This window comes from Triticum dicoccoides, chromosome 3A (assembly GCF_002162155.2).
Source record: "Triticum dicoccoides isolate Atlit2015 ecotype Zavitan chromosome 3A, WEW_v2.0, whole genome shotgun sequence".
NCBI classification, from domain to species: domain Eukaryota; kingdom Viridiplantae; phylum Streptophyta; class Magnoliopsida; order Poales; family Poaceae; genus Triticum; species Triticum dicoccoides.
Window position 1 is genome coordinate 453,553,856 of NC_041384.1, and position 23,486 is coordinate 453,577,341.

General features: G+C 46.5%; 1 protein-coding gene across 1 annotated transcript; it reads right to left on the reverse strand.

The window, feature by feature from the left end:
- Nucleotides 1-1,059: 1,059 nt before the first annotated feature.
- On the reverse strand, nt 1,060-6,928 carry LOC119268529. The gene is made up of 5 exons (XM_037550189.1): nt 5,754-6,928; nt 4,424-5,069; nt 2,323-3,709; nt 2,143-2,235; nt 1,060-2,001 (listed from the first exon to the last, which is right to left on the reverse strand). Exons 1-5 carry the CDS (start codon nt 6,652-6,654, stop codon nt 1,171-1,173), a joined length of 3,858 nt encoding a protein of 1,285 aa, XP_037406086.1. The 5' UTR covers nt 6,655-6,928; the 3' UTR covers nt 1,060-1,170.
- Nucleotides 6,929-23,486: the final 16,558 nt, after the last annotated feature.

Genomic DNA, 23,486 nt, shown 5'->3' on the forward strand with positions numbered 1-23,486 from the left:
AATGCTAAAAAGTACTTGATTTATTGTACGAAGCATCTCTCTAAACACTTTGCACTACCTATAAAGAAATATAAACATGTTTAAAACACTATTTTAACGATCTAAACGCTATCATATTCTTTTACGGAGGGAGTACGAACACGATCTAAACGCTCGGAGGTAGTACAAGCCTAACCTCCACAGTGTTTCTCTCATTGGTGGCATCTGTGGGTATACGGGGTGCCCTGTGGGCTGGTGCGGTCGTTGTGCCACCATTTCTGATTTTTCACTTCTTAACCGAATAATTTATATTAATGGATCGAACCCCAAGGACATAGGAGTCCAGTTTGACAAAAAAAAAAGTCTAAATTGCATGTGAATCAGCTGCACCCAAATACCCAGCTTAAAAATTGCGGCAAAGTACAAAATACACCTAAGACTTGTATGTAGGAAAGTAGAAACTCTTCCTACGTTTTCTTCCGTTAGTGATATCAAGTATTGTTTCATGATAAATCTAGTACTCCATCCGTTTCTAAATATAAGTTTTTTTAGAGATTTCACCTACTACAAATGGTGTAGTATATAGACGCAGTATAGATTCACCTCATTTTACTCCGTATGTAGTCTATATTGAAATGTCTAAAAAGACTTGTATTTAGGAATGGAGGGAGTAATACTGTTGTGATATTGTCCACGTTATCAACTTCCTACAATATAGTGTAACTGAAAAATGTTTTTGAGGTTTAACTGTAAAACTACTTGCATCATGAAGCTAAGGGTGCAAGTATAAAAAAAATCAACCTCTATTTCAGTCTAAGCGTTGCAATGTGTAGACTATACTAGCCTACAAACAAATTATTAACACGGCAACGTAGCGAAATTGGCAGTAATTTTAAATTTTTCTGCAGGATGAAATTGAAAGCGCATGCCTAAGGTTAGTAGTACGTGCACGCGGAACAATGCTGAAAGGACAACTGTAGCGCAAGAACGCGACAGATGCCCCACCAGCAGCTCCTGGATCCCCCACAGGCACGTTAAGCTCATACCAGCAAGCCAGCCCACCGGCAAACACTGCACTAGACGGAAAAAACAATGGGTGGTATATAAAAACCGACGCAACTCAAAATAACTCCAGGCGGAAGGCACAAACCCCTCGGAGAATAAGGAATTAAAAATTAAATAAAAGGTGTTTCAATGTGTACTTTCTGGAGAATTAGGTATCCGGCTTAAATTTAAGCTACCCTCCACCAACACACCTTCACAATCCTGAGCGCCACTTGCAACAACATCCAACTCAGAAACAAAGTTAGATGCATTCACTTCACCATCCCCAGGGCTGTCATCAGTAACCTCGTCCATATCTTTTTCAACTGCTGCATGCATGGAGACAGCCTCTCCACTGTTAGGAGTAGCCACAGAAGGAGGATCATCCTTGACTTGGCCAGATTGTTCTGTGAACGCTGGAGGCACAACCTCTAGGGTATCACCTGGTTCTTCATTTGCAGAAGGAACCTCCTGCGAGCCATCAATATGTTCTATGATTATTCCTGTTGCACCATCTGCTGGGCCATCCGCGGGTACGGCAACTGCAGGCGGTGACACATCCTCCATGTTTTTATCAGGTTCTGTGATTGATGGAGAGGCGGTCACCTCCATATCTTCATCAGAACCTGCGGTTACAGGAGGTGCCACCATCTCCGTCTCACCAGATTCTGTGATTACTGGAGGTGCATCCACATCGCCAGATTCTGTGATTGCTCGAGGTGCATTCACATCACCGGATTCTGTGATTGCTGGAGGTGAATCCACGTCACCAGATTCTGTAGTTGCAGGTGGCCCTTCAATAATGCCAGTAGGGTGGTGCAAGACAGGGTTACTCACCGTCAATTCCTTCAGTGGCGTACGGTCAAGCATTTCTGTGTCCTCATTATTCTCTTGTGTTAAGTCCATTTTCTCATCAGTTTGCGCTTGGGTAGGAGCCACAGCTCTCTCTGTCTGATTCTTGTGAAGGGCCATAGCTCTCTGTTATGGTTAAAAAAAATGTTAACACCCATGTCAAAAAATTGATAGGTAAAGACTGGTATATACAAGTAACATAAAAATGAATTACTGGATTCAAAATCAGAATTGAATAATCTTCAAGAGTAGATTGGATTAACTTGCCTGAAAAATTGCATCGTTGTTCTTCAGATAAAATAAACCCAACAGATTGGGGCTTCCCTGTTCTCTACTTATCTTTCCAGCATTTCCATTCTTCTGAGAAAAAAAAAGCAAAAGCCATAGTGAGAAAATAGGAAAACCATATTAGAGGAAACAGATACATTAAAATAGGCACTGTAATACCTGAATAGAGCCATTCCAAACATCAGGGCCACCATTTGCTATGCCCAAGCCTCCCAGCAGAGATGTGCACCTTTTGTACAACTCCGACTCAACAAGATCATGCGACACACTAACTCTCGATAAATAGTTTCTAGAAAATACTGCAGTACCGTTGCTTGACAACATGGAGGCCATGAGTGTTGTTCCCCTGGGAGCATCAGAACTTTTTACAGCACTTATGACATCACCCTTTGCTTCACGTTTTTCTGAAATCAAATGGTTTGCTTCTTTCTGCTCATAAGGATTAAGATTGCATTGTCCACCTGAAGACTCTGAAACAGGGGTTGCTAAAGAGTCAAGCTCCTTTTTAGCAGCAGGAAATTCAGTGTCAGGCAATTCATTTTGTCCCTTCAATGCATCGCCAGTTGCCTCCCACCCTCTGCTGCCGACATGCAGCTTGTTCTGATCCCATTCTTGCCTGCCATACATATAAGGTTCACCACCAAATACACCAGTGCCCCCATTCCAAACTTGTAGGTGAGGGGGGCATGATTCATCAAGCGGATTAGGCCACCCAAATGGGCGAATGTGGGGCGAAAACCTGTCAACCGAGTCATGCATAGGATATGAAACTCCAGTTTGGCTCAACTTCATTTGGGGCCTAAGGTTAAACATAGGTGGGGGGTGAAACTGATGTACAGGTGGGTGAAATCCAGGAGCACCATGCTGCATGGGGACAAAACCATTTGCAACTTGAGATGGCCAGCTCGGTGCATTATTCCAGGCATGCCCATGGCAGCGCCCAGAATTCATATCATTCCTCTTCTGATGGCCATGGAACCTCCTATCTCCACTTTGTGGTCTACGGTCATCATCATGTGAACCCAAGAAGGAAGAATCATCTCTGTGCCTCGCAGGTGGCAGCAGTGGACGATTTGGAGAAGTGCCTGAAAAATGCCCACCTCTGCTTATGGATGATGCAGAGGGTGTTGATTCTCTGTATGGAATTTTAGATGGTGTCCGATCTTGATGAAGTGACCGCTCTAAGGATAAATCACCATCCCGATCTCTATATTTAGTCAGGTTGCTCCTTTCCCCTTTGTTATCAAGACTACGGCCACTGCTAAGCCTACCTGAAAACCTTTGGTCGTTTGAAGACGGGGATTTATCAGATAGCTGTTTTGGTGAAGGATGTGTATCTTTCCTTGGTGTTCGATCATATTGTGACGATGTAGAAATTTCCAATGGTATGTCACGTGACTGGAGATCCGAAGACCAATTGTCTGTATCCCTGTCACGCAGTCTAGAAGCAGGTGTCCGTTCTCTCCCTGAGGATGTCCTTGGTCGAATACTTCTTTCATCATATTGTATCTCTCTCTTTGTATTATCTGCCAGTTTAGATCCATGCCTGCAGATAATTGATTGGTCAGTTCAACTTTAGAAGAAGCAAGCATCAAAGAGAAATGTAGGCATCATGAACTGCATCAGATTGTTTTATTAGTCCTGAATTTCTAAGACTATTTATCAACCAGAAAAAAAAACTAGGGCAAAGATCACAATACAAGGATTCCTACAAGTATTTACCTTCTGATAGGCAAATGTGCAACACATATACAAACAGTCAAAACTACAATATGCTTTTTCTCTGAAATACACCAAATGATAAATTCCACTCCATGCAAGTTCTTCTATTTGCATTTATCCATTTCTCACCATCAATAACCGCAATAAACACTTTTAGTCATACTCCTACCTGCACATTCATGACCAATATTTACCTAACAAGCAGTTGTATTATCTCACTCTGAGATGCCAAGTAGCTAATGCTGCTAATCAGCAACCAAATCCATGTAGAAACCTTACAGCCCTCGATTGAGTGATATACACTTACTCAATACACCTATATATGACATCAATAAGCATGCCAAAATTTGCATGGTTAAATTTAAATGATATCTATAATTATGCATGACAAAGACATATCACCTCGCTATTTAGATTAGTTATGATGCTAAAGTGGAACATGATATCTCCAACAACAAGAGAAGATACAGTACAAAGCTTAAGTCTTCTAATCTACTACGGACTTTTCGTATGATGAATGATAAAGAAGAAATGTTACCAGCTTTGATCTTTTTCATGATGAGGATTTGAGCCAGGCGAAGTTCTTGCATGGACTTTACTCGGACTAGAATCAAGATTTTCTTGATGTCTATGTTCAGACCTTGCTCTCTCAATCAGAGAATCGAGTCGCCCACTGCCTGAAGATTTTTCCAAATTTCCACGTTGCTCCCGTGCGCTTGGAGTTTTCAGATCATAATGGTCATCATTTTCCTCAGGAAGTCTTTTTCTACCTCTATTTTCCTTGTACCTACTGCCATACTCATCATAACGATCACCGTCTTGAACTACATCTTTTCTGTAATGGCCCTCTGAAATTCGGTGCCCATCTTTTGTGCTCTTGTAATCAACCCTGTCACTTCCATGATCTCGGATCATGCGCTCATCCAGACACTTGTCATCTTGCTGTCTCTTATCCCTTTCATAATCATCCTTGTACTTCTGTTTATACTTCTCATCATCAAACCTTTGTTCCTTAGAGCTCCTAACCTTCCCATGATCATACCTGGACAGAGTCTTCCTGTCATCACTGTCTCTATTGTCAATTGGCCACTTATCTTTGTCTTCCGAGTCGTCTTTTCGTCGGCTGTGTTTATCAGTCTCCCTATCCCTATCGGGGTTACTGTGTCTCTCTTTAGCTGGAGTATCTGTTTCAAAAATGTGCACTTTAGAAACCGACATAAGGAAGAATATTATGAAACAATAAAAAACATGTAGAGGCGGGCGGGAAGGAACAAACAGAACAAGTAAATTAACTAATTGGTAATTTGTTCACAACTTCACGCCCGTTCCAAAAATGCTGGAGCAGATATAGAAAAATATGATTGCAGAAAAAATATAAAAGCTACTTGCATAAGTTCCAGAAGATCAGCATATGAGCAAGGCAAAGTTTAATCATATGAATATAATAAGATTATCAGTATGCTAAGGAAATCTCAAATCAGCTCTCCAATGCTAATATCCAATGATAATAACGTTATTAAATTTCTATGGTAGGACAGGGTTTTTTCTTCAGCAGTTTGGTTAACCAAATAGGTACGATGGATGGAGACAAAGCACAAGAAAAAACAAAGACTAACTGAAAAATGGACTCTTTGCAACCAAGTAGAGACGAAACAGTAAAGTTCAACACTTCTCATCTTATGGGGCCACTAATATTCGTTATATGATTAAAATGGTGGTGGAGGAAAGCAGCACAAGTCCAAATGCAGTCACAGTATCAAACTAAGTAATGTGTTACACAAATTAAAGCATGCATAACTAAACAGTAGCACAGGTAGCTGGAATATTATCAGCATTGTCAGGAACACTTCAAACAAGGGTTACCTTACCATTGATCTCTATGTGTCTCTTGTATGAGTAACCCTCATCCTCCCCTCTACTAGTCTTCGAGCCATTCTTCCTGGCACTGCCATCTTCATACTTCTCATGCTTGGAATCATAGTCTTTCTTGTCCCTCTCCCTATCCTTTTGCCTCTCACGCTCCCGTTCCCTGTCACGCTCCTGCTCTCGTTCCCTGTCACGCTCTTTATCCCGCTCCCTCTCCCGTTCTCTCTCCTTCTCCTTCTCCCGTTCTCTTTCCTTCTCCTTCTCCCTCTCTCTGTCCCGACCCCTTTCCCTCTCTCTCTCCTTCAGTCTCTCCCATTCTTTCTCCCTTTCCCTCTCCTTTTCTCTATCTCTCTCCCTATCCCTATCTCTGTCATCCTTATGCTGCCCACTACTCTCCCTCCTCCCCGGGTCCTTCTCCTTCTCCTTCTCCGACCGCCGCTTCCCGGAATCACTCTTGGACACAACCTCCTCAACCCTCTCATCCGATCCCGTCGTCCGTCTGCTTGACCTCTTGGGCTCATCCCCTGAAGCCTTGGGCTTCTCCGGCAGCTTCTCCACATCGACGGGCCCAAACACCTCACTCTTAGACCTCTTCTCGACCAAGTGATCCTCGCACACGCCGCTGTTCCACCTGTCGCTGACCACATCCACCACCGTCTCCTCGACCCTATCCTTCCTCTTCTTCCCGTGCTCCGAGTAGCCGTTCCCCGAGCTCACCAGCTCCTTGGCCGACGACGACCTGCGCCTCTCTGGCTCGGGATCTCGCGGAACCCTAGCCACGGCCGGGGCCTCCTCCCGCGGGCCAGGGGCGCCAGCATCCTCGCCCTCGGACTCCGACCGCTCCGCAGAGCCGCCCCGCCTGTGCGACCGGTGCGACGACCTGTGGCGCGAGCTCCGGGGCATGGTGGCGCCAGCCAGAACCCCGCCTCGAATCGCACCGCGCTCGGGGCGGCGGCGAGGATGCGAGGGAAGCCGGAACCCTAGGGCGCGCGAGATCCAGGGGATCTAGGCGGCCGTCGTGGCGGCGGGGGAGGGGAGGAAGAGAGTGGACCCTGGCCCCGGGCGGCTAGGGTTTTGGTGTGGTGGGGAAACAGGGTGGGAGGAGTGGAGGCGGCGGCGACGACGAGTTCGTGCGTGGAGAAAATGGTTCAGTTTTGTTTCGTTCGGCTTTGGATTTGGAGGGGGTTTGGTGTGGTGTGGTGCGGTGCGTTCGTCTCGTTGGCCCGGGGGCGGGTGGTTTGCTTGCGTGCGGCCGTAGGGGCGCCGGGGCGGGATTGGACAGACACGAGAGTCGATGCACGTCGCCCGCGGGTCCTTCGGTAGTCGAATGTCCGTACTACGAAATCGAGTCGAATCCGGCCGCCGTAAAGCCATGCGTGTACCGGGTGTATTGTTATTATGTGTGTCACTAGACAATATTAATTAGATGGTATATATAGAATTAAATAAAGAAAGAAAGGGTCGAGCATCTTATCATGACTAGCAAACATACCCGTGCGTTGTAACGAAAAAAAGAAAGGCATCCCTCATAAAAACACCCGACGACATCAGTAAATCTCTTGAAATATTTCACTGTACTACATGACAAACAACATGATAAATGAGAAAAATTAATTTGGCTTCCGGGCCCAAAAATATATATTTTTTCAGATGTCAAAAAAATCAAGACAAAAAAATTATGTGATCTTAGTCACAAAAAATGCTACCTGCAAATTTGAAGGCAAAAAGGTTAAGCATTTTGGCCTATGAAAAAAAGACAAATTAAAGACCAAAAGTCACTTCAAGTTTATTTGTTTTTCACCAACGAAACACTGCTGCTCTGTTTCGCATGAAATTTGTCAAACATGCTTGCGATACTAAAACGAACATCTACAAAAAGATCAGAATTTTTTGAATTTCTTTACATTCTTTCGAGTTTACTGTTCATCCGGGAGCACATGCTCCTAGGAGCCAATGGTGTTGCACAACTAAATAAATATGGGATGAATTTTTAAGTGTACTCAAGGTGTTTCCAATTTATATTAGACAAAATAAATATCTATCTACTTGCCGGTACGTGTTTCCAAATTATATTAGACAAAATAAATACCTATCTAGTTGCCTGTAACTGTTTATGCTTTTTCTGTCGTTACTCCTCAGTCATACCCAACAAAAATTACACTAGGATGAAAATAACAAAGTACATTTTTCAAATTCAAGAACATTTTCTACAAATGCATAAACATTTTATAAATCATGAACATTTTTTGTATTGTCTTACAAATTCATGAACAATTTTTGAATCAACGAACATTTTTTTAATTGATGAACATTTTTTGACTCGGCAAACATTTTTGAATTGATAAAATAAAGTATGAATCGACCATTTATCTGAATAGATGGAACTTTTTGGAATCAGTGAACACTTTTTGGAAATGCATGAACATTTTTTGAATTCATGAACATTTTTTCAATCAATGAAATTCTTTTGTAATTCACGATCATTTTTTATTTTCTAAACATTTAAAAAGATCATGATTTTTTTTGAATTCACGAACATTTGATTCAAATTCATAAAGATTTTTTGAGTACATGAATAGTTTTTCAAAATCATGAACATTTTTTAGCCCACAAATTGTTTATAATTTCTGGAACATTTTTCATAAATTCGCATTTTGTTTGGAACTTGGATTCTTATGGAAATCCCGGATTATTTCAAATAAGAAAAGAAAAAACAGAAAAGAAAAAATAAATAACAAATAAAAAACAGAGTCCAGCCCCGCTCATGGGCCAGCCCAATAGGGCGCCGGCTCTCTGGTGTTCACGATTTATAAAAGAGAAAAGGGAGGATAAAGCGCAGAAAGGTGGGACCAAACCTGGGTCTATCGGGTGGAAGAGAGAAGCTCTACCGAGCGCGGTGCGTGCTTGTGATATCTAATGGGATTTCATCTAAATGAACCAACCAAAGGCGCCTTGTGAAGGAAATTTTCTGACTTACGGGTGGCAAAGTGGATAATTTGTGCCAACTTTTGGGGTAAATTTAAAATGGACGGACAGAAGCTCTAATCCCTTTATTGTTAGGTATAGATAACGTATCTTATGCTACTACGCATCACACATGACAATAAAATAAGGTCATTTATATGGCACTAATGTATGATATTATGTATTATGGAGGTAACATCATATACTAGTATCATATGCATGATACTACCTATTACGTGCAGCTTCGGTAAGTTCAGCAGCGAGCCAATAGCGCGCTTTGAGCATGGTTAATAGTATATGTTGTTGTCATATCATCTATAGCCGATCTTGTTGTCAGCACATATAATAGTTAGCTATAAATATGTACTACTATGGCCCACCTTACATTCTCAAAACTGCTTCTATGAACAGTGTTGCAGATGGTTGTTAATCTACAACCTGCTTATCTTCTCTCTCATTTTCTCATTTTCCAACTCAGCAAAAGTATATTACTTAAATCTTTATTGCCCGCTTAGACCATCTTATTACACTTGCTCTTCAAGAGCATCTGCACCCCTCAAACCCTTTTTGTATGTGTGAATCATTTTGTGTGGTTGGATGATTAGAAGGACCCTGGTATCCTTAGACCACCAGGGTTCAAGTTATAGACTTGACGTTGGTGCTTATATTTTCTGAATTTATTTCAGGCCTTCCGACGATGTGTGTTCAGTATGAGAAGGTGTTTCCGTCAACTACGAAGGCGTCTGTGGCGAGTTTGGTTCAATCTCTTGGAGATGCTCCAGGGGCAGGGTGTGTGTATGTGCGTTCATAGGGGTGAGTGTATGTGTGTATATGTAAGTGTTTGTGTCTGTACCATGTTAAAAAAAACTTCTTGTACGTATGGGCGCACGGCCCGGTCACAAAAACAACACCCAACCAGACCCCTCAAGACGGCTCTATACGTCCGGACTGGATTGACAGGCGAGACCGTGCCAAAGCCCACCGGTCCGACTAGCGCCTCCTCCGGTTGGGTGTGAATGTGTTCATGGCGTCGCTTCTACGCGCTACTAGAACCAAAATCGGTTATGTAAGATGGATGGTGAGGCAACCCTAGCCTCATCCCCATTCTCCTCCTCTCTTCCTCCCATCCATGTCGTTGCTCCCTCTTCCACTTCCAATACAAGCTCGTTGTCCGTCGTAGCGGTCCGCATGCCGCCATGGACCGTACCAAGGTGGTGTGAGAGGGAGTCCTGGACTAAGGGGTCCTCGAGAGTCCAGCCCGTGTGTTGTGAGCCAGACTGATGGGTCGTAAAGATACAAGGTAGAAGACCTTCCCCGTGTTCGGGTGGGACTCTCTTTTGCATGGATGGCAAGCTTAACGTCCGGATGTGTAGTTTCCTTTCTCTGTAAATCGACTCTGTACAACCCTAGGCCCCTCCGGTGTTTATATAAACCGGAGGGTTTAGTCCGTAGAGGTTATCAGAATTCATATAGGCTAGACATCTAGGGTTTAGCCATTATGATCTCGAGGTAGATCAACTCTTGTAACCCCTATACTCATCAAATACAATCAAGCAGGACGTAGAGTTTTACCTCCATTAAGAGGGCCCGAACCTGGGTAAACATCGTGTCCCCCTTGTCTCATGTTACCTATGATCCTCAGATGCATAGTTCGGGACCCCCTACCCGAGATCGAACGGTTTTGACACCGACATTGGTGCTTTCATTGAGAGTTCCACTATGTCGTCGACAGAAGGTTCGATGGCTCGTTCGATCATCAACAACGATGCTGTTTTGGGGGAAACTTTCCTCCCCGGTCAAATTTTTGTGTTTGGCGGCTTCGCTCTGCGTGCCAACTCAATTGGCCACCTCGAACAGATCGACAGCTACGCCCTTGGTCATCAGATCAGTTTTGGGAACCTGAATTATGTCGCTGATATCTAAGGAGACTTGATCTTCGAAGGGTTCGCAGCCCCGACCACCGCTCTGGCCTTAGCTCCGGAGCAAACTGTCGAGTCCGAAGATGGGAGTTTGCAGCCCGCCTGATGTAGGGTGGAACCCTAATCGGCCGATCTTTCACGAAAGGAGCGGATCCCGCGAAGAACGCGAGGAGGGAAACGAGGGAAAACACAAGGGGAAACACAAGAGGAGCACTCAAACTAACAAGAACAAGTCACACATGTGCTAGATCCTCGATTACAAGGGGGAAGATACACGATCCAAAGTCAACAACGGACGATACATGGTAACCGATCTTCTCGGTGAGGAGGTCTTGAGTTCTTCCCTAAAGAGGGGTCTTGAATCTGCTTGGGGGATCTTCTCTGGTGGAGGCTCGAATCTCCGAGGAGAAGGTAACCAAGTGGATGAGCAAATCTCTCACACAAAATATGAGCTAATCCTTTGCTAACCCTAGAAAGTTGGACGAGATGGAGTATATATAGTCTAGGGGGAGAAGGGGTACATGGGCCTCGGCCCTTCACTGTGCACAGACAGGGGAGGCCGGACGTCTGGGCAGTCGGGCCGGATGTTCGGGCTTTCACGAGGAGACGGATGTCCGGGCTGGGTGGCCGGATGTCCGGGCTGGATGCGCTGGCCTTGCTGCTCCCTAGTTCGGTGGTGTCCGGATATCCGGGCTTGAGGCCGGATTTCCGGGCAGGGCCAGATGTCCGGGGCCTGTAGATGCTTGGCGGCTGGCTGCTGCTATAGTGGGCGATGCTCCAGGGGCCGGATGTTCGGGGTCGCGGCCGGATGGCCGGGGCCTGGGAGGTGTTCTTGTCTTCTTCCGTTGAGTCTCTTCATCCGTGGACTTGGGGGCTTGTACATCTTCACGTGCATCTTCGGGATGGTCCTCTTGGTACCTGATCATGCACAACGTCTCGGACTTAGGTAGTAGCCATGTCTCATGCATAGGAAGTGGAAGTTTGGAGAGGAGTGAGTTCACCTTATCTTCGATAGCCTTGGCTGGGGCTCTTGTCATTGGTCCAAGTGGTGTCGTTGGAGGTGTAGGTGCGTCCATGGGGATGATCATGGGATGCTCTGCATCATCTCCCCTCCCTTTGGGAAGATCCGTCCTCGGATCGAAATCCTCATCACCATGGTATGGCGAGAGATCTTTGATGTTGAAGATGTCGCTCACGGAGTACTTGTCACATGGGATGTCGATCTTGTAAGCATTTTCGTTGTAGCGTGCAAGCACCTTGAAGGGTCCGTCCGCTCGTGGTCGAAGTTTGGACTTGCGTTCTTGGGGGAAGCGGTCCTTGCAAAGGTGTAGCCACACGAGATCACCAATGTTGAAGACCATGGGGTGCTTGTTGATGTTGAGCTTGGTCGCAAGTCGTTGTACTTGGCGCTCGATAGCATGTCTTGTATCTTCATGCACCTTCTTGAGATGAGTCACACGTGCACTTGCGTCCAAATTAATGCGCTCTTGGAGTGGTAGAGGTAGAATGTCCAATGGGGACAACGTGTTGAATCCGTAGACGACCTCGAAGGGGGACTTGCCAGTTGTTGAGTGTCTTGTGCGGTTGTAGGCGAACTCGGCGATAGGTAGACACTCCTCCCACTCCTTGATGTTCTTCTTGATGAGTACTCGAAGTAGAGCGGAGAGTGTGCAGTTGGTAACTTTTGTTTGGCCGTAGGTTTGTGGATGATACGCCGTGGAGAAGAATAGCTTGATTCCGAGCTTGGCACATAGGGTCTTCCAAAAGTAGCTAAGGAACTTGACGTCACGATCCGAGACGATCGTCTTTGGCACTCCATGAAGACGCAATATTTTCCTACAAAAGAGATTGGCAACATGTGAAGCATCGTTTATCTTGTTGCAAGGAATGAAATGTGCCATTTTTGAGACACGGTCCACAACGACAAATACGGAATCCTTCCCATTTCGAGTCCTAGGCAAACTAAGTACAAAGCCCATGCTAATGTCTTCCCATGGTTGACATGGAATTGGTAGAGGCATATAAAGGCCATGGGATTGAGCTTTGGACTTAGCTTTGCGACACGTAGAGCATCGGTTGGTGAAGCGGTTGACGTCACGAAACATCTTGGGCCAAAAGTAGTTCTTCGAGAGCGTGGCGAACATCTTGTCTCGTCCAAAATGTCCCATTAAGCCTCCTCCATGAGATTCCTGCAAAAGCAACAAATGAAGAGAGGACTCGGGGATGCAAAGCTTGTTAGCTCTCATAAGATATCCATCTTTGATGTAATAGCGTTCCCAAGAGGTGTGCGTCAAACACTTGGCATAAGGAGTAGCAAAGGTAGGATCATGCTCATACAAGTCTTTTATATGCTCAAAGCCAATGACATCTAACCCAAGTTGAGTAACAAGCATGCATATGCGGGAAAGGGCATCCGCCACAATGTTTTCTTTACCTTTAATGTACTTGATGAAATAAGAAAAAGACTCAATAAATTCACTCCATTTAGCATGACACTTGTTCGACTTGGTTTGGCCCTTAAGATACTTGAGCGTTTCACGATCGGTATGAATGATAAACTCATGAGGGCGAAGATAGTGTTCCCATTCATGTAAAACGCGGACTAAAGAATATAGCTCTTTGTCATATATGGGGTAATTGAGTTGCGCGCCGGAAAGTTTCTCACTAAAGTAAGCTATGGGGTGCTTCTCTTGTGTTAACACACCTCCTATGTCATTACCACTAGCACCGCAATAAATCTCAAAAGGCTTGTCGAAATTGGGTAATGCAAGCACAGGAGCATGAGTAAGCAAATCTTAAGCTCATTGAAAGCGATATCTTGGGATGGTCCCCAAACAAAAGGCGCATTATTCTTGCTCAAAGCATGCAAAGGCGAAGCAATGGTGCTCAAAAATTCACAAAGCGACGATAGAAACCCGCAAGGCCAAGAAAGCTACGCACTTGTTGCAAATTGGTTGGTTGTGTCCAAGTCTTAATAGCATTGATCTTGGACTCATCAACATGAACACCCTTAGAAGATAGAACAAAACCCAAGAAAACGAGCTTGTCAACGCCAAAAAGGAATTTCTCCATATTAGCATAGAGACACTCTTTTCGAAGAGTTTGTAAAACGGTTCGGACATAGGTGGCATGCTCTTTGAGAGACTTGCTAAAAACAAGGATGTCATCGAAGTAGACCACAACAAACACACCAATGTAAGGGCGAAAGACATGATTCATAAGATGCATAAAAGTACCCGGTGCTTCCGATAGACCCATAGGCATGACTAACCACTCATACAAGCCAAACTTGGTTTTGAAGGCAGTTTTCCATTCATCACCCTCTTGTGTGCGGATTTGATAGTAACCACTCGTAAGATCAATTTTGGAAAAGATAGTGGCACCGCTAAGTTCATCAAGCATATCATCAAGGCGTGGAATGGGATACCTATAACAAACAGTGATAGCATTGATAGGTCTACAATCGGAGCACATGCGAAAGCTACCGTCTCATTTTGGCACAAGAATGACTGGGACGACACAAGGTCTCAAACTTTCACGCACATGTCCATGGTCTATGAGATGCTTTACTTGCCTTTCTAGTTCTTTGGTTTCTTCGGGGTTGACGCGGTAGGGAGCTTTGTTCGGAAGCGGTGCTCCGGGGATGAGGTCGATGCGGTGCTCAATGCCTCGTAGTGGAGGTAGTCCCGGAGGTAGCTCGTCGGGGAAAACATCGTGAAATTCCTGCAAAAGAGAAGACAACACTAGAGGAAGGGTGTGAGAAGTGTTAGCTTGTGGTGCATTGTCTTTGCACAAAAGGACGTAGAGTAGGACACTAGATGGGTTCTCACACACTCCTCTTATCTCACGTTTGGTGGCAATAGGACTAAGTTCTTCTTTTCGCTCATCGTGGAGGTGTGCGATTTGGGCTTGTGGCGCTCACTCTCTTTTTGGTGGCTCGCTCTCTCACTATGATCTCCACGATGGGTGGCTTGCTTGTCAGCGACAACTTGGCTTGGAGACATGGGACGAAGTACGTACTCCTTGCCCTTCATCTTGAAGATGTAGTGGTTTGTTCGGCCATTGTGAATGACACCTCTATCAAATTGCCATGGCCGTCCAAGGAGAAGGTGGCAAACGGTCATTGGAATGACGTCGCACTCCAAAGTGTCTTCACAGGCGCCAATTTTGAAGGAGACTTGTACTCGATGCTCGACTTGGATAGTGCCGTAGTCGCTAAGCCATTGCACTTTGTATGGATGTGGGTGCTTCATCTTGGGCAATTGGAGCCTGGAGAAAAGTTCTTCACTTGCGAGGTTATGACAACTCCCTCCATCGATGATGACCTTGACGGATCGTCCATTGATGTCGGCCTTGGTGTGGAAAATGTGGCATCTTTGGTCTTCTTCTTGGTGATGTTGGAGAGTCAAGGCCTTGGAGACAACAAGAGCGGGACTTGAATCTTCATCGCAAAAGACTTGTTCCTCTTCATCGTTCACTTGCCGGTGCATGGCGACTTGCTCAAGAGCGTCCATTTCTCCTTCACTCATCGAGTCGTAGGTGCCTCGTCGTTTTCGATCATGGTTTGCTTGTTGGTGCACTCATAGGACTTGTGGCCTCGGCCTCCGCATGTGAAGCATTTGAAGGAACTTGCCTTGACGGTCTCATCGGTGGGGGTTGAGGATGATGAAGCTCTCGGCTTAAAGTTGCTTGCAGTAGGAGGATGACTTGGAGTTGATGAAGCTTTCTTGGAACTCGACTTGTCAACGTTGCTAGTAGAAGGCTTGATAGACAGTGTTGGAGTCGTTGAAGCTTGGTTGTTGGAGAAGCCGTAGGACTTGGATGAGAACTTGGCATACTTGAAATCGTCTTGCACTTGACGTTCCGCCTTTGTAGCTTGATGCACTAGCTCGATGAGGTTCGAGTATGGTTGGAAGTCGGCGATCTTCTTGATAGGATGGTTGAGTCCATTCAAGAAATGTGCCATAGTTTGCTCATCGGCTTCCGTGACATTGGCTTGTATCATGGCAATCTCCATCTCCTTGTAGTACTCTTCAACGCTCTTGGTTCCTTGCTTGAGTAGTTGGAGTTTCTTGAAGAGGTCGCGGTTGTAGTAGGTAGGCACAAAGCATGCTCTGATGACATCCTTCATTTGCGCCCAAGTAGTGATAGGTGGTTCACCTCTTGCCTCTCGGCGCTTGATAACTTGTTCCCACCAAATGAGGACATAGTCTTGGAACTCAAGTGATGCCATCGCGATCTTCTTCTCTTCGTCGTAGTTGTGCAAATGGAAGATCTTGTCAACTTTCAATGCCATGATAGGTATTCTTCGAGATCGTTGCTTCCGTTGAACTTGGGCATGGTGAACTTGAGCTTGCCGTAGCGTTGCTCTTCATTGTGTTGGGGTCAGGGATGATGACGTCCATGTTGTTGATGATTGTCAAGCTCGTGTCGCTCTTGGTGAGGAGGGTTGTCAACCTCATGTTGCTCTTGTCATGGAGGATTTCTATTGCCGTCATGCTCTTGATGAACTTGATGTTCTTGGCGAGCTTGTGGAGGAGCTTGTCGAGCTCGATGAGGAACTTGAGGAACTTGACGATGCACGCGAGCTTGAAATCTTCGTTCTTGAATTTCGTCGCGAAGTGCTTCTTCATGTTCACGAGCTTGTCAGCCTCGGTCGGCTACGACTCGACTTGAATATCGGAGGCTTGTTGCGCCTCAAGTGCTTGAGCTTCACGGAGTTGTTGTTCTTGGCGTTGTGCCTCGGCATCTTGTGCATCTTGATGTAGACGCGCACGCTCTTCCCCTTCATGTTGGCGTTGTCTTTGCCGTTCTCGTGCTAGTGCAAAAGCCTCTTGAGTTTGATGTTGTCGGCGCTCTTGAGAGTCGGTGTCACGTAGGGTATTGAGGCTTGCTTGACGATCATTGCGCGCAGCACGGCGTAGAGTGTTCGATGTCGGTGTACTTGAGCCGGAGAGGGTGAAGTTGGAGTGTCAACTTGAGCGGGTCCTTCATGATGAAGACGAAGTGGAAGAAGAGCGGTTGAGCAACAAAGCACGATTCTCGTCCATCCTTGCATCATTCTCTTGCTTGTGATCGTCAAGCTTGTGGTCGAAGTAGTCCCTTGTACGTTGCTCGGAGAGTCGCAAGTCAGCGGCGAGGTTGTCGATGTGTTCACTCATTGCTTGTTGCTTTTGATGCAAAGCACGTTGTGCACCAAAGAGGTGGCTCTTGGTGACATAGGAGTTCATGTCGTCATGCTCAATGAAGAGTGGGTTGGTAGAAGTACTTGGCCTATCCATCATTCCAAGAAAAATGTGAGTGGTAGAAAGAGAACAACGAATACCAAATGTACCTTGACCGAATTTGAAAGTGGATCAATGATCACTCCAATGTAGGGCAAGAAAATAGCACAATTAGTACTAGCTCTTGTCTGTTTCTCACACCTACACAAGAAAAGCTTATGGTGGAGCTTGGCTAGGATGGTGGCACAAAAATTTGATGCAATTGTAAGTGAGCTTCAATAATGTTGGAAAATATTCGCAAGATGCAATGTAACAAGTAGACCAAGCATATAAGGTACACGGAAACACACATGCAAAACGATAAGTGTGGTCGTGCAACCAAGGATGAGCCAAAATGTGGAATCCACAAAAATGCTCTTGTTGCACAACACTAGAGAGACACTAGCACGATTGCACAATAGGCAGATACAAGAACGTGTGAACAACCTACTTAGCAAAAATGCAACGACTCATATCCCCAGTATGCTCTATGCAAGGTGTTTCTATGCAATGATCCAAAATGATCGAGTATGACAATCTTAATGTTGTATGATGCTATGGTTCTTGCTTAAAAGCTCTTTGCTTATCTTTCCCTCTTTGCTTAAAAGCTTGTTTGGCTCTTTGATGTTTGAGCTCTTTTCTCATGCAATGCTTGACGAACCAAGATAGCAATTGTGTATGCGATGACAACTTTGTGACACAAGAGATGATACCAAGATATTCAACAATGATGTATGTATGCTATGGGAAGTTTGATCACTAATGTGCACAAGTCTCGTTATCGGCAATACTCAATGGCTAGTCTCGATGGGTAAGCAACGCAAAGGAGTAAGGCGATGATGGCTATCAATGTAATGGCAAGAATGATGTATCACGATACCAAGACGAGGTTACCGTTCTTGCTTATGATATGGTGTCAAAATGGTGGACCGAATACCAAGATGTAGTCGAGGTGGTCGTTGTTGGTGACGTGTCCGTGGCGAAGATGAGCGGCGGTGATGTTGATGTCGAACCGTACCTAAATAGCTGAAATACAAGTAGGACGTAGTACCGCAACTCAAATTCTCAAAGCAAAATTGGACCAAAATTGTCGGAGTTGGAAGTGGTAAGCGATGGTGGTGGTATGCGGAAGTGGTGGGGGGTATGCAGAAGTATGTGTGGGCACCGGAACAAAATTTGGCGAAAAATGGGCGAAAAACGGGCGGTGGAGAGGAAGTGGTGCTGCCAGGGGCCGGACGTCCGGGGTCGTGGCCGAATGTTCGGGGCGCCGGTTGTCCGGGCTATCGGGACAGATGTCCGGGCTCTGGATCCACGGGTGGATTCGAAGATCATCGCGAGGAGAGTTCAAATCCGGGCAAAATTCGGAGAAATTTGTGGATGGAAATTGGGGAAAAGTGGATGGAAAGCTAGATCTACCTGCAACACACGAAATCCGCGGATCAAATCCAGCAAAACTTCATCACACCAACAAATCACAAAAAAAATTGGGTCTATTTTTTGGGGGAATTTTTGAATTAGGGACAAAATCAACAAAACTAGGCTATAAAACACAATGGGGAGGCTCCGAAATCATGATCAATGTGGCTCTAGATACCAAGATGATGTAGGGTGGAACCCTAATCGGCCGATCTTTCACGAAAGGAGCGAATCCCGTGAAGAACACGAGGAGGGAAACGAGGGAAAACACAAGGGGAAACACAAGAGGAACACTCAAACTAACAAGAACAAGTCACACATGTGCTAGATCCTCGAGTACAAAGGGGAAGATACACGATCCAAAGTCAACAACGGACGATACACGGTAACCGGTCTTCTCTGTGAGGAGGTCTTGAGTTCTTCCCTAAAGAGGGGTCTTGAATCCGCTTGGGGGATCTTCTCCGGTGGAGGCTCGAATCTCCGAGGAGAAGGTAACCAAGTGGATGAGCAAAGCTCTCACACAAAAAAGAAGCTAATCCTTTGCTAACCCTAGAAAGTTGGACGAGATGGAGTATATATAGTATAGGGGGGAGAAGGAGTACACGGGCCTCGGCCCTTCACTGTGCGCAGACAGGGGAGGCCGAATGTCCGGGCATCAGGCCGGATGTTCGGGCTTTCACGAGGAGCCGGATGTCCGGGCTGGGTGGCCAGATGTCCGGGCTGGATGCGCTGGCCTTGCTGCTCCCTGGTTCGGTGGTGTCTGGATATCTGGGCTTGAGGCCGGATTTCCGGGCAGGGTCGGATGTCCGGGCTAGGGCTGGATGTCCGGGGCCTGTAGATGCTCGGCGGCTGGCTGCTGTAGTGGGCGACGCTCCAGGGGCCGGATGTCCAGGGTCGCGGCCGATTGTCCGGGGCCTAGGAGGTGTACTTGTCTTCTTCCGTTGAGTCTCTTCATCCGTGGACTTGGGGGCTTGTACATCTTCACGTGCATCTTCGGGAGGGTCCTCTTGGTACCTGATCATGCACAACGTCTCGGACTTAGGTAGTAGCCATGTCTCATGCCTAGGAAGTGGAAGTTCGGAGAGGAGTGAGTTCACCTTATCTTCGATAGCCTTGGTTCGGGCTCTTGTCATTGGTCCAAGTGGTGTCGTTGGAGATGTAGGTGCGTTCATGGGGATGATCATGGGATGCTCCGCATCACCGCCGGACTCTCTGCTATGAAGCTCACTATCGGAGATCCGGAGGCGATTATTTCCTCGGCAAGCCCGGAGTCAAACTGGGTTCCCCCTATCATTGAAAGGTCGGACTCGCCCCCGGACTCTAGCTCCGAACTCTCGAAATCCACGCCAAGTGAGCATGGCCAAGAGGCTTTTGCCCTGGCTGGCTCCGCGGACTCTCATTTCCCTGTCCAATCCTCGCTCTTAAACGAGGCTCTAGACTTAATGCGATCCCTCGCCATTACAGCGGGATCACCTCCAAACTACGCCCAACCAGGATTAGGGGCTGAGAGTAGGGAATTTTACGTCCCACCCACCACCCACTTCATAGCCACCGTCGAGGACTTAACCGACATGCTGGATTACACCTCTGAAGATATCGATGGCATGGACGACGATGCCGGAGACGAACAAAGCCAAGACCACCCGTTTGTCAGACGTTGGATGACCACCTCCACATACAACGTGTATATGGTGGATACACCCAAAGAGGATGACGACGAAGGCAGTAAGGATCCGGTGGAGGACAAACCTGCAGAGGCACCACCGAAGCATCGATGCCAGCAACGCCGCTCAAAATGGCGTCATGAAAAAGACAGTAATACCGGCACCAGAGACAATAACACTCCAGAGAACACCGAAGACCCAGAAGCCCCCGTCGAGCCCGCATCCGAACAGGGTGATATGGAGGAGGGGCAAGTTAACCCCGACGATCCAGTCGGGAATGAGGATTTGGAAGATAGCAACTATATACCATTCTCCGAGGATGATGTCAGCCTCAGCAACGAAGATTTCATCATGCCAGAGGAACCCCTTGAGCAGGAGCGCTTTAAGCACCAACTAATCGCCAGTGTGAGAAGCCTAAAAGAGTAGCAGCAACAGCTCCAAGCCAAATAGGATACACTCAACGACAGATGGACCCAGGTCCTAGCTGCCGAAGAATATGGCCTCCAATGCTCAACAAAGAGTTATTCGAAGCGTCGTCTACTACCACAATTTGACGACGAGGCCCTCGAGCCAATACTATCAAGACATGACTGTGCTTATGAACCAGACCGGCCACCACGTGGGCGAGATAAAGCGGCCACCTATGTCGAACACCAACCCGCACCACCTCGTCTTAGAGGCAGAGAGACAATGGCTCCAGGATACAACTACGACCTACAGCAGGACCTGGACAATAGAGCGGGCCAAGCCAGATCAAACTATGGATCAAGGGGGTGTGCCCCAACGTGAGAAGACGGCCATCGGGCTAGGCGCGATAGGCTTAACCTCACCAGGGCCAAAAAACGCATACGGATGTCATCCGAACTCCGTCATGACGTTGCCCGATACAGAGGCGCCGCACACTCCTTATGCTTTACCGATGAGGTAATGCAACACCAGTTCCTAGAAGGGTTTAAACCCGTAAACATCGAATCGTACGACGGCACAACAGATCCCCTGGTATGGATTGAAGGTTTCCTTCTCCATATCCACATGGCCCGCGGTGACGATCTCCATGCCATCAAATATCTCCCCTTAAAACTGAAAGGACCAGCGCGGTACTGGTTAAACAACCTCCCAGAGAACTCCATTGGTAGCTGGGAAGATTTGGAAGATGCCTTTAGAGACAACTTCCAAGGTACATATGTCCGGCCTCCGGACGCCGATGACCTTAGTCACATAGTCCAACAACCCGGAGAGTCAGCCCGAAAACTCTGGACTAGGTTCTTAATTAAAAAGAACCAAATTGTTGACTGTCCGAACGCCGAAGCCCTCGCGACCTTTAAACACAGTGTCCGTGACGAATGGCTTGCCCGACACCTCGGCCAAGAAAAATCGAAGTCCATGGCAGCTCTTACCACACTCATGACCCGCTTTTACGCGGGAGAAGACAACTGGCTAGCTCGTAGAAGCAACAACACAAGCGACCCTGGCACCACCGAAGCCAGAGATGGCAACGGTAGGCCACGACGCAACAAACACAAGCGCCGAAGCAATAATGAAGATACCGAAGACACGGCGGTCAACGCTAGATTCAGTGGCTCTAAACCCGGTCTGCGGAAGAAACCATTAAAAGGAAACAAAGATGGTCCATCCAACTTGGACAGAATATTCGATCGGCCTTGCCAGATCCATGGCACCCCTGACAAGCCTGCCAATCATACCAACAGAAATTGTTGGGTCTTTAAATAGGCCGGTAAGCTAAACATCGAACATAAGGGGAAAGGGCTGCCTAGCGAGGATGACGATGAGCCTCGCCCGACGAATACAGGGGGGCAAAAGAAATTTCCCTCAAGGTAAAAACAGTGAATATGATCTACGTCACTCATATCCCTAGGCGGGGTGCAAGCGCGCACTAAGGGACGTCTACGCCATAGAGCTAGTCGCCCCAACATTCAACCCATGGTCGGCCTATCCGATCACTTTTGATCGCAGGGACCATCCGACCAGTATCCGTCATGGAGGTTCGATAGCATTGGTCCTCGATCCAATCATTGACAGATTCCATCTCACGCGAGTCCTCATGGACGGCGGCAACAGTCTTAACCTGCTTTATCAGGACACTGTCCGTAAAATGGGTATTGATCCGTCAAGGATCAAGCCTACTAAAACCACCTTTAAAGGAGTAATACCGGCGTAGAGACCTGCTGCACAGGGTCAATACCGCTGGAAGTAGTCTTCGGCTCACCGGATAATTTCTGAAGCAAAGATTTGATCTTCGACATCGTCCCCTTCCGCAGTGGTTATCATGCACTGCTCGAACAAACCACTTATGCCCGTTTCAACGCAGTCCCGCACTATGCTTATCTAAAGCTCAAGATGCCTGGACCACGCAGTGTTATAATAGTCAATGGAAATATGGAGCGCTCCCTCTGTACCGAGGAGCATACCGCGGCTCTCGCGGCTGAGGTACGGGGTGGCCTTATCAAGCCAAATACTTCATCGGCCATTGCGCCCCCGGACAGTGTCAGACAAGTCCGGTTTACCCTGCAGAATGACAGTTCAGTTCATCCAGAGCTGGACTAGCAATTTGGCCTGTGTCAAAACCCCCATCTAATCATGCCATACATACCGCACATACATAACTACACACTGAAAATACCTTGGGGAAGGACGGAGGCACACTAAGGACAAGGTCCACAATACGGCTCGGCCCTATTCGGACCTTAATCTTCATCTTTTTTTCTATTTTATCTTTTCTCTCTTATTTCATGTTCTTTAAAACCTAGATCACTTTTTGGTGGTACAAGGGCCCTTTCCCAGGCCCCTTCTATATATACGGTCATTGATCCTTTCAAAGGATCCTTCACCAAGGTGAAAAGCGGCGCAGGCGTGCGGCAGGGTGTCCAAAGGATCTTCAAGACCACCTTTTTTAGGACTTGTATACAACTTTCCCTTATTCACAAATTCTTGGCATGTGAAATAGCCTTGATGCTTATGGCATTCTCTGTAAGAGCACGTTTTGACGTATCAATCAGACTATAGTGGAAACAGTTTTGTCCAACCCTATTTGGTGTTGGCTTATTTCATAATCTGTATTCCGTCTTCATGACAGATTGACATATACACCTTGGCATAAATTGCCAGGGGCTCTATTCAGCCACACATTTTTCAAAACTAAAAAGTCCGAATAATTTTATAGTAAACTTCGGCGCCCCGAATACTGCATTATATGCATCGGCTCCGAATCATGTCTTTGGTCAATAGTTGGGTTGCCCGACTCCTGTGGTTACCTCCTTACATTCCGCTTGTTCGGCTAAGGTAGTAAATGGAGAACTACTGCGATTGTGTTTCTAGTTCGTCCGGTCAAACACCTCAACAGAGAAAGTCGAAAACTGACTATCATGATATAGCGAGAGCTGGTCAGCGGTTCGACGACTTACTAAATCTTTTGCGATTTTTTCGTATTATATGACAGACTAGCCTCCACCCAGTCACACGCCTAAGGCATCCAAGTTCGGATAGCCGCA

Bases quoted from the DNA above. Each gene is read 5' to 3' on its own strand.
- LOC119268529 (XM_037550189.1), bottom strand. From the start codon at position 6,654: ATGCCCCGGAGCTCGCGCCACAGGTCGTCGCACCGGTCGCACAGGCGG. The intron at 5,070-5,753 runs GTAAGGTAACCC...TTTTTGAAACAG, and splicing joins GAGACACATAGAGATCAATG to ATACTCCAGCTAAAGAGAGA. The intron at 2,236-2,322 runs GTATTACAGTGC...TTTTTTTCTCAG, and splicing joins TTTGGAATGGCTCTATTCAG to AAGAATGGAAATGCTGGAAA.